This window comes from Mustela erminea, chromosome X (assembly GCF_009829155.1).
Source record: "Mustela erminea isolate mMusErm1 chromosome X, mMusErm1.Pri, whole genome shotgun sequence".
Lineage (NCBI taxonomy): Eukaryota > Metazoa > Chordata > Mammalia > Carnivora > Mustelidae > Mustela > Mustela erminea.
This window is the reverse complement of record NC_045635.1, coordinates 64,437,438-64,452,895: the sequence shown is the minus strand read 5'-3', so window position 1 is coordinate 64,452,895 and position 15,458 is coordinate 64,437,438. Positions and strand designations below refer to the sequence as shown.

The 15,458-nt window shown below is 36.6% G+C and overlaps 1 protein-coding gene and 1 pseudogene across 8 annotated transcripts in view; one reads left to right on the top strand and one right to left on the bottom strand.

The window, feature by feature from the left end:
* Positions 1-15,458, top strand: part of ATRX (ATRX chromatin remodeler) — a 290,605-nt gene that overhangs the window by 43,043 nt on the left and 232,104 nt on the right. For all 8 annotated transcript variants that reach the window (XM_032331146.1, XM_032331145.1, XM_032331144.1 and 5 more), the window contains exon 2: positions 3,461-3,573. In XM_032331146.1, coding sequence (XP_032187037.1) covers positions 3,461-3,573 — 113 coding nt within the window. The remainder of the gene's footprint in view (positions 1-3,460; positions 3,574-15,458) is intronic.
* On the bottom strand, positions 13,713-14,054 carry LOC116583457 (annotated as a pseudogene).

The window sequence follows — 15,458 nt, the reverse complement described above, 5'->3', positions numbered from 1 at the left end:
AACCCACTGAGCCACCCAGGCGCCCCTCTGCTGTTTGTTTTGAAATCAAGAAGTGTGATCTCTCCAACTTTCTTCTTTTTCATTATTGTTTTGGTGTTTTGGGATTCAATGAGTTTCTCCATGAATTTTAGGATGGGTTTTTCTATTTTTGCAAAAATTGCATTGGGATTTTGATAGGGGTTGAAACAAATCTCTAGGTAGTTTGTGTAATATTGTTATTTTAACGATATTTACTTTTTCTAATCCATCAACACAGGGTTTCCATTTATATGTGTCTTTAATTTCTTTGAGTAGTGAAAACAGTGCTGTTTTGCAATTATCACTGTACAAATCTTTAGCTTCCTTGGTTAAATTAATTCTAAAATATTTAATTGTTTTCAGTGCTGTTTTAAATGGAATCAGTTTCTTAATTTCCATTTTGGACTGTTCGTTGTTTGTGTATAGAAATGCAACTGGTTTTTGTGTGTTGATTTTGTATCCACTAACTTTACTGAATTTGTTTATTAACTGTCTCAGAAATTTTTGTGATACAGTTAAGGTTTTCTAAATATAAGATGCCATCTTGTGAACAGAGATAATGTAACTCTTTCCTGCTTGGATAATAGTATTTTTGTCTGTGCTATTTTAAACAATCATGACGTGAACAAAAATTTTAAATTACTTACTGTTCATTTTTCCAGAAAAACCATTTTGGTCAATGTGATCATACCCATGATCGTATAACTAAATTTCAGAGACTGTGTGGTTCATTGTTGTGTCTGAAGCACAGCAGCCCATCTATGGGAACAGGTAGATGAATGAATTGAAAGTGAAAAATAGTTACGTAAGACATTATCATTGAAGGAAAGTGGGTAATGAATACACAGAAGCTTTCTTAAAACTGCATTTATCTCATGATAAATCTACATTTATCTCATGATAAAATATTTAATTTAAAAAGAGGCTAGTTCCTCTGTGCATCAGTATCTCCAAAATAATAGTACAAAAGAATACACATAAAATATTTGGAATTCTACAGTTCCTCATGGAAAAAAAGTATAGTAAAATATCCAAGGGAAAGAAATTAGCCTGTAGTTATGAATACTGACATTAGGACTCAAATACTGAAATTAGGACTCGTCTAAAATCTTGTCATTGATGATATGATTAGTTTACAGGAAGAATTAAATATTTTTGATCTACTTGCAGATAGGCAGGTCAGATTTCACAGGTCATCTTCATCAAGCCACTGTTAAAATTGTGTGACTATGGGGCGCCTTGGTGGCTCAGTGGGTTAAAGCCTCTGCTTTGGCTCAGGTCATGATCCCAGGGTCCTGGGATCGAGCCCCACACCCGGCTTTCTGCTCCACAGGGAGCCTGCTTCCTCCTCTCTCTCTCTCTCTCTCTCTCTCTCTGCCTGCCTCTCTGCCTACTTGTGATCTCTGTCTTTCAAATGGATAAATAAGATCTTTAAAAAAAAAATTGTGTGACTATAAGCATGAAGGCTGAACACATTGTTTCCCAGTAGAGATTTTTTAACCATTCCTAAAGGATGGCTTTAAGGGCTTATTTAGTATGTAGTACTGGTTGAGTCAGCTTCATATTTTGGTAGAGAGAGGAAGAAAGTGACAACCATGTCTAGATTTAATAAAAAATATCATTCGTAATAGTTCACAGTTATAAAACTGATGATTAGTTAATGTGTGTGGTTTTGCCTTAGGAAGATTGTTCACTTTACAAAAGGATTGATAAATGTTGCCTTTTTAAATAGTTGGTGTTGGTATGTTTAAAACACTATTTCCACAAATGAGACTTACACAATGCAAGGATTATCTCTATAGTGTGATTCCAGTTTCTCTACACCCTTGCCAACCCTTACTTTTCATTTAAAAAATTATTATATCCACCCTAATGAGTGTAAAATAGTATCTTGTGGTTTTGATTTGCACTTTTCTAATGACTAATAATCTTGAACAGTTTTCATGTGTTTACTGGCGCTTTGTATATCTTCTTTGGAGAAGTGTATGTCTATGTCCTTTGTCCGTTTTTTTTCTAGGATTTTATTTATTTGAGAGAGAATGAAAGAGAGCCAGCAAGCTTGAGGTGGGGGAGGGTCAGAGGGAGAAGCTGACTCCCTGTTGAGCAGGGAGCCTGATGTGGAACTTGATCCTGGGACTCCAGATCCTGGGACTCCAGAATCGTGACCTGAGCGGGAGGCAGTTGCCTAACCAACTAAGCCACCCAGGTGTCTATGTCCTTTGCCCATTTTTAAATTGGGTCCTTTGTTTTTTTATTGTTAAATTACAAAAATTATTTATTAAAAGGATAAAAATCTATTTTTTAATTTTTTAAGAAGATTTTATTTATTTATTTTACAGAGAGAGACACAGTGAGAGAGAGGGATCACAAGCAGGGGGAGAGGGAGAGAGAGAAGCAAGCTTCCTGCTGAGCAGGGAGCCTGAGGCAGGGCTCAATACCAGGACCCTGGGATCATGGCCTGAGCCAAAGGCAGCAGTTTAAGGACTGAGCCACCCAGGTGTCCAGTAAAAAGCATTTAAAGAAGATATACCATCTTATTTGAAGGATATATATATATATTATGCAAAAGGATATTAATACCTTTTCAGATGTATGATTTGAAAATAGTTTTCTTCAGTTGTATGGCTCATCTCTTCACTTTCTTAATGGTATCTTTGAATACACAAAAGTTTTAAATTTCAGTCATCAGTTTTATCTATTTTCCCTCTTTTAAGTTTAGTAAATCCTGTATTCAAAATGGGATACATGTTTATTTTGTACATTCTTTTTTTTTTTTTTAAAGATTTTATTTATTTATTTGACAGACAGAGATCACGAGTAGGCAGAGAGGCAGGCAGAGAGAGAGAGAGGAGGAAGCAGGCTCCCCGCTGAGCAGAGAGCCCGATGCGGGACTCGATCCCAGGACCCTGAGATCATGACCTGAGCCGAAGGCAGCGGCTTAACCCACTGAGCCACCCAGGCGCCCAATTTTGTGCATTCTTTTAAGGTTTCAGCTTTTATAAATCTGTTGGGTTACAGATACACTTAATATAACTTAGCAGGATGTGCTGTAATGATTTAGTTACATAAATATTTCCCTGGGAATCTGTGAGCTCTACTAAGTTCTGTTTTGGATTTTCTTCATCTTTTTGTCATTAATTATTCTGTGACAAGCAGAAGATAGAGTGATTAAAAAAATACAGAAGGCTTCCAGGGAGTATTTAGTAAATATATTTGATACATTATTGCTATTTTAAATGATGTAAAGCAAAGTCACATCAGCATTTTACTCATGTTTTCAAATCTTTAGTGAAATCATGAAAATTCATTTACTTTTATTTTGAATATATATTCTTTCAGACCACTTACAGTATAGGTATGTTTTCAGTTTGTTAGACCTTTACATTTGATTAAATACATGACAGGCTAATTAAAGAAGTTCTTTAAATTTTTGTTTTGATAGTGAAAGCAAGTTGAATACATTGGTGCAGAAGCTTCATGACTTCCTGGCACACTCATCAGAAGAATCTGAAGAAACAAGTTCTCCTCCAAGACTTGTGATGAACCAAAGCACAGGTAAATTGAGAAATAATGTGCAATATCTTCTAGTCTATTTTCCATTTCGTTTTGGGAAAGAGCATCTATTGAAGGGTTTATTAGCCCTACTGAACGTAGTGTTTAGCTGGTATCTGATAATTGGAGATTTTAATTTAGATAAATAAAATACAAGGTTATATGGATAGGTGCTTAGAAAAGGATGCACTATGATTTTATGTATAATAGAGATATCTTATAGCATGGGTGATAAATGTTCACTATGAAAAATAGGTAGTATTAGAAGAGGTGGGAGCAGTATAGAAATATATTATTTTAGTTATTTGTGTATATGAGTTAAATTTTTAAAAAAAATTTTATTTATTCATTTGACAGACAGAGATCACAAGTAGGCAGAGAGGCAGGCAGAGAGAGAGGAGGAAGCAGGCTCCCTGCTGAGCAGAGAGCCCGATGCGGTGCTCGATCCCAGGATTCCGGGATCATGACCTGAGCCGAAGGCAGAGGCTTTAACCCACTGAGCCACCCAGATGCCCGAGTTAAATTTTTTTTTAAAGATTTTATTTATTTGTCAGAGAGAGAGAGAGAGAGAACAAGCAGGCAGAATGGCAGGCAGAGGCAGAGAGAGAAGCAGGCTCCCTGACGAGCAAGGAGCCTGAAGGGGGACTTGATCCCAGGACCCTGGGATTATGACCTGGGCTGAAGGCAGCGGCTTAACCGACTGAGCCACCCAGGCGTCCCGAGTTAAATTTTTTTTAAAGATTTTATTTATTTATTTGACAGACAGAGATCACAAGTAGGCAGAGAGGCAGGCAGAGAGAGAAGAAGGGAAGCAGGCTCCCTGCTGAGCAGAGAGCCTGATGCAGGGCTCAATCCCAGGACCCTGAGATCATGACCTGAGCTGAAGGCAGAAGCTTTAACCCACTGAGCCACCCAGGGACCTCTATGAGTTAAATTTTTACATTGTTCATAACTTCTCTGAATAGAATTGGTGCATTTTTTTCTTTTTTTTAAGATTTTATTTATTTATTTGGCAGAGAGAGATCACAAGTAGGCAGAGAGGCAGGCAGAGAGAGAGAGAGAGGAGGAAGCAGGCTCCCTGCTGAGCAGAGAGCCCGATGTGGGACTCAATCCCAGGACCCCGAGATCATGACCTGAGCCGAAGGCAGCGGCTTAACCCACTGAGCCACCCAGGCGCCCTGGTGCATTTTTTCTTAACAAAAAAGTCTCAATACTTCCTTTCTACCTCCTTTTCTCCTTTGTAAAAGTGTCCTATATCATATGATGATCATTTTTGAGGTTTTCAAGGGTGACTACATATGTAAGAGCTGAATACACAAACAACCACACACACACCCCACACACGCACATGCATGTGCACTACAAATACAGTATGTACAAAAGGTATAAGAGAAATAGACCACAGTAAGAAGTTCAGCCATATGTGTAATTAGTATCTCAGAAGGGAGAAAAGATAGAGTGGATCAGCAACCTAGCTGTTGCAAATAACCGCAAACATGGCAGCTTATAATAATCCAAAAGTATCATTTCACAGTTCTGTAGGTCAGGAGTCCAGTGAGCCTTTCTGGGCTCTCCTTAGGGTATCACAAGGCTAAAGTTAACGTATCATTGAGACTATGTTCCTTTCGGAAAGTTCTGTGGAAAAATCCATGTCTGTGCTCATTTAAGTTGTTGCCAGAATTCAAGTCCTTGTGGTTATAGGTCTAAGGTTCCCATTTCTTGCTGGATGTTGGCCAGGTTCCTCTGTCTTAGCTTAAGGCTGTTTGTATTTCTTCTCTAATGGCCCCCTCTATGTTCAAATCCAGCATGTTGAGTCTCATGCTTTGAATCTAACTCTTGATTGCTTCATCAGCCATCATCTGGAGAAATTTATCTACTGTTAAGACTCATGTGATTACACTAGCCAAATTCCTTTCACCCCTCCCTCCAATTCTTAAGGTCAGTGGTGCTATTTTACATAGTACAGTCATGGAAGTGGCATTTCCTCACATTCCTAGGTTCTGGAGATTAGGGAGCATGAAATCTTGGGGGCCATATGTAGAAATTCTGCATACTGTAGTATCCATTCATGATTCTTGGCTGAATGATATATTACTTTGATTGGTTCCAAATGCTGAATAGTCTTTTATTATTTATATGTTTTAGTTGATATCTTGCTATAAGTATATGAGAGGGCTTTACATTCTATTCTCTCTTCATTTGTTTAATTTGTATATGCTAATATTCTTTCTTTGTTAATATCTCTATCATTATTTCAGTGTTCTTTTGTATCACTCGTGGCAAGTGGGAGGCCCTTCTTTATGGCTCCTGCTAACCCTTTTACACATCACCATCCTAGAGCACTTCGTTACTTTCTGCCTTCTTAAGATGTTGAATGTATATTTTGCATTGTCCTTTACCTGGCCCAGAAATCAGTTATTTCTTCAAGGAGTTCCAGTTCCTTTTAGTGAGATACTTTATTTAGAAAACAACATCTGGTTGTACAGTGTTCTTTTCATTGCCACCAGGAAATCTTTGGTTACAGGCCCTTTCACAGAGAAAAGTGGATATCTGTGTTAATATTTTCATGAATTGATATTGATAGTTTTGTTTTTTCATTAATTTATTTTTAAATTCTAGTATAACTAAAATGCAGTTTTATATTATTTTCAGGTGTACAGTATAGTGATTCAGCAGTTCTGCACATTAAGAGTGCTCTTAGTCCCTTTCACTTACTTCACCTACCCACCTGCCCTCTAGTAACCACCTATTTGTTTTTAGTTTGTGACTTTTTTTCTTTGTTTTGTTTCTTAAATTCCACATACAAGTGCCATCGTGTAGTATTTGTCTTTCTCTGACTGACTTATTTTGCTTAGCACTATATCCTTTAGATCTATCCATGTTATTGCAAATGGTAACATTTCATTCTTTTTTTATGGCTGAGTAATATTCCATGGTAGATACATACCACATTGTCTTTATTCATCTATTGATGGACACTTGGATTGCTTCCATATATTGGCTATTGTAAATAATCTGCAGTAAACATAGGTGTGCACATATCTTTTCAAATTAGTGTTTTTGTGTTTCGGTTAATACCCAGTGGTGGAATTACTGGATCATACGGTAATTCCAATTTTAGTTTTTGAGGAACCTCTATATGGTTTTCAATAGGGGTGCACAGTTTGAATTCTTGGCAACAGTGCGCAAGGGTTCCTTTTTCTTCACATCCTTGCCAACACTTGTGGTTTCTTGTGCTTTAAATTTCTTCTGTTCTGACAGGTGTGAGGTGATAGCTCATTGTGGTTTTGATTTGCATTTCCTTGACGATGAGTTGATGTTGAACATCTTTTCATGTTGGCCATCTCTATGTATTTTTTGGAAAAAATTTTCTTGATGTCTTTTGCCCATTTTTAAATTGGATTATCTGTGTGTCTGTGTGGTTTTTTTTTTTTTTTTCGGTGTTGAGGTGTGTAAGTTCTTTATATATTTTGGATACTAACCCATTATTGGATATGTCATTTGCAAGTATCTTCTCCCACTCAGTAGGTTGCCTTTTAGTTTTGTTGATTGTTTCCTTTGCTGTGCAGAAGATTACGTTTTGATACTACAAATCAAATTATTTTTGCTTTTGTTTCCCTTGTCTCAGAAGACTTACCTAGAAAAATGTTGCTGTGGTGGATGTCAGAGAAATTACTCTGTGTTCTCTTCTAGGATTTTTATGGTTTCAGATCTCACATTTAGGTCTTCAGTGCATTTTGAGTTTATTTCTGTGTATGGTATAAGAAAGTGGTCCAGTTTCATTCTTTTTCTTTTTTTTTTTTTAAGATTTTTATTTATTTATTTATTTGACAGAGAGAGAGAGAGAGAGATTGATCACAAGTAGGCAAAGAGGCAGGCAGAGAGAGAGGAGGAAGCAGGCTCCCTGCTGAGCAGAGAGCTCAATGCGGGACTCCATCCCACGACCCTGAGATCATGACCTGAGCCGAAGGCAGAGGCTTAACCTACTGAGCCTCCCAGGCACCCTCATTCTTTTGACTGTTGTCTGGTTTTCCCAGTATTTGTTGAAGAGACTTTTTCCCATTGCATATTCCTGTTACAAAAATAATCTTGGATTTATTTTTGGGCTATTATATTCCATTGATCTATGTGTATTTTATTGTTCCGGAACCAAACTTATGATTACTACAGCTTTGTAGTGTATCTTGAAATCTGGGATTTGATACCTTCAGTTTTTTTCTTCCTTTTCAAAATTGCTTTGGTTATTTGGGGGCTTCTGTGATTCTGTACAAATTTTGGGATTGTTTGTTATAGTTCTGTGAAAAATGCTGTTGGTATATTGATAGGGATTGCATTAAATGTGTAGATTGCTTTGGTTAATATAGACATTTTATTTTATTTATTTTTAAAAGATTTTATTTATTTATTTGACAGGCAGAGATCACAAGTAGGCAGAGAGGCAGGCAGAGAGAGAGAGGAGGAAGCAGGCTCCCCACTGAGCAGAGAGCCCGACGTGGGGCTCGATCCCAGGACTCTGGGATCATGACCTGAGCCGAAGGCAGAGGCTTTAACCCACTGAGCCACCCAGGCGCCCCAATATAGACATTTTAACAATGTATGTTCTTCTAGTCCATGAGCATGGAAAGTTTTTCCATTTCCTTGTGTCCTTTCTTTCACAAGTGTTCTTTAGTTTTCAGAGCACAGATCTTTTGCCTTTTTGGTTAGGTTTATTCCTAGGTTCTTTTTGGTTTTGGTAAAATTATAAATGGGATTATTTTTTAGTATTTTTTAAAGAAATTTTAGAATTTTAGAAAAGTTTTAGAAAATTTTTTCTAGTACCTCATTATTAGTGCATAGAAATTCAGCAGACTTCTACAGATTGATTTTATATCCTGCAACTTTATTGAATTTGTATATCAATTTTACTAGTTTTTTGTTGGTCTTTAAAGTTTCTTTTATTATAGTATCATGTCATCTGGAAATAGTAGAAGTTTGTCTACTTCCTTACCAATTTGGATGGTTTTTATTTCTTTTTATTTTCTGATTCCTATGGCTAAGACTTGCAGTACTATATTCTGTAATAGTGGTGAGGGTGGACATCCCATGTTTTGTTCCTCACCTTAGGGGAAAAGCTCCCAGTTCTTTCCCCATTAAGGATGATGGCAGCTATGTTTTTTTTTTTTTTTTAATAAATGGCCTTTATTATTTTGAGGTATGTTCCCACTAAACCTACTTTGAGTGTTTTTGTCATGAATGGATGTCATACTTAGTAGAATCCTTTTTCTGCACCTTTTGATATTATCATATAGTTTTTATCCTTTCTGTATTGAATGAGATGTATCTCATTGACATATTTGTGTATATTGATTCACCTTGCATCCCAGGAATAAATCCTGCCTGATCATGGTAAATGATTCTTTAATGTATTGTTGGATTCACTTTCCTAGTATTTGGTGAGGAATTTTGCATGTCTGTTCACCAGGGATATTGCCCTGTGGTAGGTATTCTTTTTTTAGTGGAGGCTTTATCTGGTTTTGGTATCAGGGTTACATTGGCCTCATTGAATGAGTTTGAAAGCTTTTTTTCCTCTTCTACTTTTTGGAATAGTTGAGAAGAATAAGTATTAACTCTTCAAATGTTTGGTAGAATTCACCTGTGAACAATTTGATTGTGGATTTTTGTTGGTTGTTTTTGAATACAGATTCAGTCTTAATGCTGGTATTAGTCTGCCCAAATCAAATTTCTTACTGATTCACTTTTGGGAGATTATGTTTCTAGGAATTTTTCCATTTCTTGTAGGCTGTTCAGTTTGTTGGCATATACTTTTTCATAATATTCTCGTATAATCCTTTGTATTTCTGTGTCGTTGGTTGTTATTTCAACTCTTTTCATTGCCAGTTCTGTGTTCTCCCTCTTTATTTTTTGATGAGTCTGGATAAGGTTTTCAATTTTGTTGATTTCTTCAAACAACCAGCTGCTGGTTTCAGTAATCTGTTGTATTTTGTTTCTTTTTTACTTCTGCTTTTATTTTTTTTTTAAAGATTTACTTACTTATTTGACAGAGCACATGCGTGCAAGCAGTGGGAGGGGCAGAGAGATGCAGACCCCCCTACGAGTGGGGAGCCTGATGCAGGTCTTCATCTTCCAACTGGGAAGATCATGACCTGCGCCTAAACCAGGAGTTGTGCCCTCAACCGAGTGAGCCACCCAGGTGCCCATATTTCTGCTCTTATTTTTTTATTATTTCCTTCTGCTACTTGGGTTTAATTTGTTATTCTTTTTCTAGTTCCTTTAGGTGTAAGTTTATTTGGGGTTTTTCATACTTCTTGAGGTAGGTCTGTTTTGCTATAAACTTCCTTCTTGGAACATCTGCGTCTGAAAGATTTGGACTATTGTGTTTTTGTTTTCGCTTGTTTACATTTATTTTTAGTTCTTCTTGGATTTCTTGTTTGTTTGCTCATTTACTGTTTATTAGCATGTTATTTAATCTCCATGTTTTTTTTTAAGATTTTATTTATTTATTTGACAGAGATCACAAGTAGGCAGAGGCAGGCAGAGAGAGGGGAGGGGAGGAAGCAGGCTCCCTGCTGAGCAGAGAGCCTGATGCAGGGCTCGATCTCAGGACCCTGGGATCATGACCTGAGCTGAAGGCAGAGGCTACAACTTACTGAGCCACCCAGGTATCCCCTAATCTTCATGTTTTTATGTACTCTCCACATTTTTTTCTTGTGGTTGATTTTAGTTTCATAGTGCTAGTGTTAGAAAAGATACATGGTATGACTTTTACCTTTTTGAATTTTTAGAGACTTGTTCTGTGACCTAACATATCATCTGTTTTGGGGAATGCTCCATGTGTATGAGAAAAGAATGTGTATTCTGCTGTTTTAGGATGGAATGTTCCTTTTTTTTTTTAATTGAAAACCTTATTTATTCATTTATTTATTTTTAAAGGTTTTATCTCTCTATCTATTTATTTATTTATTTCAGCATAACACTATTCATTATTTTTGCACCACACCGAGTGCTCCATGCAACCTGTGCCCTCTATAATACCCACCACCTGGTACCCCGACCTCCCACCCCCGCCGCTTCAAAACCCTCAGATTGTTTTTCAGAGTCCATAGTCTCTGTGATGGTAGGATGGAATGTTCTGAATGTATCTATTGCATTTATATGTTCCAATGTGTCCTTCAAAGCCACTGTTTACTTTTTGATTTTTTGTTTGGATGATCTATTGATGTAAATTAAATCCCCTACTATTATTAAATTACTATCAATTGCTTCCTTAGTTTTGTTATTAGCTGCTTTGTTTTTATGTGTGCTCCCATGTTGGGTTCATATATATTTGCAGTTGTTACATTTTCTTTTTGGATTGTTCCCTTTATGATTATGTAGTCTCCTTTTTTGTCTCTTACCGTCGATGTTTTAAAGTCTATTTTGTCCTGTATAAGTATTGCTAGTGTAGCTTTCTTTTCACTTCCTTTCACATAATAAATGTTTTTCCATCCTTCACTTTCAACATGAATGTATCTTTAGGTCTGAAGTGAGTCTTTTGTAGGTAGCACATAGATGGATCTTGCTTTATTATTGCTTCCTTCACTTTTATGTCTTTTGATTGGAGTATTTAGTCCATTTACATTCAAAGTAATTATTAAATAGTTATGTATTTATTGGCATGTTGTTATCTATTTTATGATTGTTTTTGTAGTACTTCCGTCTCACTTCTCTTGCTCTCTTCTCATTGTTTGCTTCTGTTCATTAGTGATATGCTTGGATTCCTTTCTCTTTATGTTTTGTGTATCCCTTACCAGCTTTTGACTTGTGGTTACCATTATTCTTATATATATCATCTTCTGAATATAAGCTGATGGTTGATTAAGTTCGAACCCATTCCTAACGCACTAAAGTTTTACTTTTCTCCCCACCCCACCATGTTTTCATGTATGGTATCTTATTTTTCATCGTTTTATTTTGTGAATTCTTCTATTTCTTATATTTACTTAATTTTACTGCTTTTGTGCTTCCTTTCTTCTTACTCCTCAGGGTATAACCTTCTTACTCAGATTATCCCTCTTAACATTTCTTGTAGGGCTGGTTTAGTAGTGATGAATTTAAGTTTTATTTGTCTGGGAGCTCTTTATCTATCTTTCTGTGAATGATAGCATTGTTGGTAGAATACTCTTTTTTGTTCAGATTTTTATAAATTCCAGTTAGTTAACACAATAGTATAATACTGGTTTCAGGAGTAGAATATAGTGCTTGATCACTTACATATAAAACCCAGTGCTCATTACAACAAGTACTCTGCTAAATACCCATGACCTATTCAGCCCATCCCCCACCTGCCTTCTTCCATCAACCCTCCATTTGTTCTCTGTTATTAAGAGTCTCCTTTGGTTTATTTTCCTCTCACATTTCTCCCCCCCTTCCCATATGTTCATCTGTTTTGTTTTTTTAAACTTCACATATGAGTGAAATCATATAGTATTTGTATTTCTTTGACTAACTTATTTCACTTAACATAACACACTTTAGATCCATCCATTTCAATGAAATGGCAAGATTTCATTCTTTTTTATGGCTGAGTAATATTCCTGTGTGTGTGTGTACACCACATCTTCTTAATCCATTCATCAGTGGATTGACCTTTGGGCTCTCCCCATAGTTGGCTATTGTTGATACTGCTGTAAACATTGGGGTGCATGTACCCTTTCAAATCTGTAATTTTATATCCTTTTGGTAAATACCTAATAGTGTAATTTTTGGGTCATATGGTAGGTCTGTTTTCTCTTTCTGAGGAACCTTCATACTGTTTTCCAGAGTGGCTGCACCAGCTTACATTCCCACCAACAGTGTAAGAGGTTTCCCCTCCTCCACATTCTCGCCAATATCCATTGTTTCCTGTGTTGTTAATTTTAGCCATTCTGACAGGTGTCAGGTGTTATCTCATTGAAGTTTTGATTTGTATTTCTCTGATGATCAGTGATGTCAAGCATGTTTTCATAGGTCTGTTGGGCGTTTGTATGTCTAGGATAGCTATTTTTAACATTCAGTGATGTTGAGCATCTTTTCATATGTCTGCTGGTCAGATTTTTGTCTGAATATTGATACCATGACTTTATTTTTTCATACTTTATATTTTTAAAATATTAAACAGTTTACTGTAATAAAGTATTTTCAAATTTAAATTTTTTCATTATTTAATGAGCAGATACTATGTATCATTTATTGTTTAGGTAATGATACAAAATGCTGAGCAAAAGAACACATGGACCCAGCCTTATAACATGAGTAAAACATTAACAAAACAATCATAAAGATAAGTGTATACTACAACTTTAGACACCATTAGGAAGGTGAGGTATCCTGTGCCATACAAGTTTATAGTGAGGAGATAAAGGCACTTACCAACCGCACTGGATTGTCTTTTTGGAGAAGATGTCTCTTCATGCCTTCTGCCCATTTCTTAACTGGGTTATTCATTTTTTTGGGTGATCAGTTTGATAAGTTCTTTATAGATTTTGACCCTTTATCAAATTAATGACCCTTTATCAGATATGTCATTTGTAGATATCTTCTCTTATTTTATAGGCTGCCTTTTAATTTTGTTGATTGTTTCTTTTGCTGTGTGGAAGTTTTTTTATTTTGATGAAGTCCCAGTAGTTCGCTTTTGCTTTTGTTTCCTTTGCCTCTAGTCAACATGTCTAGTAAGAAGTTGCTACAGCAGAGGTCAAAGAGGTTTCTGCCTGTGTTCTCTACTAGGATTTTGTTGGTTTCCTGTCTCACATTTAGGTCTTTCATCCATTTTGAATTTATTTATGTATATGATGTAGAAAAGTGGTCCAATTTTATTCTTCTGCATGTTGCTCTTCAGTTTTCCCAGCACCATTTGTTGAAGAGACTGTCTTTTTCTCCATTGGATATTGTTTCCTGTTTTGTTGAAGATTAGTTGAACACAAAGCTGAGGGTCCATTTCTGAATTCTCTATTCTGTTCCATTGATTTAAGTGTCTTTTTTTTGTGCCAGTTCCATACTGTCTTGATCACTGTAGCTTTGTAATATAGCTTGATGTTTGGAATTGTGATACCAACATTTTTTTAATTGTCTGACCCACTCAAAACAATTTATTTTCAACGTAAACATATAAACTCAACGTGAGATGCCTAACTAAAGCAAGCAATACCAACAAAATCGAGACAGTTTCTCTTCTTCTGAGGTTTAGGATTTGCCCAGAATTCCTTATACATGGAATAGCCCATACTGAGAGTCATTGCTCCCACAACAAAGCCTTGGGCTGTCAAACACATGTCAATCAGGTGAACAGACATTTTAGTATTTCCCCTGCTCTTCAATTTATATAATCCCTATGCAACAATTGCTGCAGATGACACCATTCCAATGGGAACAAACAGTTCCTCTCTAGCTTTTGGGATAAGTTTAGATCCCTGGTCTTCATCATATGAAGAAAGAGAAAAATCTGTGCCAGTTGACATAGTGGCTGAAGAATCCTCCTACACTGAGAGGACTTAGGCTCCTGGTAATAAATATATATTAACCATGTATCTTCTTCCAATCCTTGAGCATGGAATGTTTTTTTGTTTCTTTGCACCCTCTTTAGTTTCTTCCATCAGTGTTTTATAGTTTAGAGAGTACAGATCTTTTACCTCTTTGGTTAGATTTATTCCTAGGTATCTTATGGGTTTTGGTGCAGTTGTAAATGGGAGCGATTCCTTGATTATTTTTTTCTCCTGCTTCATTTTTGGTGTATTGGTGTATAGAAATGCATCCAATTTCTGTACATTGATTTTCCTGAATTCATGTACTAGTTCTAGCATTTGTGTGTGTGGAATCTTTCTGGTTTTCTTTTTTTTTTAAGATTTTATCTGTTTATTTGACAGAGATCACAAGTAGGCAGAGAGGCAGGCAGAGACGGAGGAGGAAGCAGGCTCTCCACTGAGCAGAGAGCCCGACGCGGGGCTCGATCCCAGGACCTTGGGATCATGACCTGACCTGAAGGCAGAGGCTTTAACCCACTGAGCCACCCAGGCACCCCATCTGGTTTTCTACATAGAGTACCATGTCATCTGCAAATAGTGAAAGTTTGACTTCTTTCTTGCCAATTTGGATGTCTTTTCTTTTTGTTTGATTTCTGAGACTAAGATGTCCAGTAGTACGTTAAATAGTAATGGTGAGACTGGATATCCCTGTCTTGTTCCTGACCATAGAGGAAAAACTATCCTTTTTTCTGCATTGAGGTTATTGGCTGTGGGTCTTTGGTATATGGGCTTTGTGATTTTGAGGTATGTTCTGTCTATACCTTAATTGCTAAAAGCAAGAATGGATGCTGTATTTTGTCAAATGCCTTTTCTCCATCTATTGAGAGGATCATATGATTCTTTTCCTTTCTTTTGTTAATGTGGTTTATCACATTGATTTGCATATATTGAACTGACCCTGCAGCCCTGGAATAAATCCCACTTGATCATGGTGAATAATCCTTTTTTTTCTAAAGATTTTTTTTAAAATTTATTTTCAGCATAACAATATTCATTATTTTTTCACCACAACCAGTGCTCCATGCAGTCCGTGCCCTCTATAATACCCACCACTTGGTACCCCAACCTCCCACCTCCTGCCCCTTCAAACCCCTCAGATTGTTTTACAGAGTCCATAGTCTCTCATGATTCACCTCCCCTTCCAATTTCCCCCAACTCCCTTCTCCTCTCTAACTCCCCATGTCCTCCATGCTATTTGTTATGCTCCACGAATAAGTGAAACTATATGATAATTGACTCACTCTGCTTGACTTGTTTCACTCAGCATAATCTCTTCCAGTCCCGTCCATGTTGCTACAAAAGGTGGGTATTCATCCTTTCTGATGGAGGCATAATACTCCATAGTGTATATGG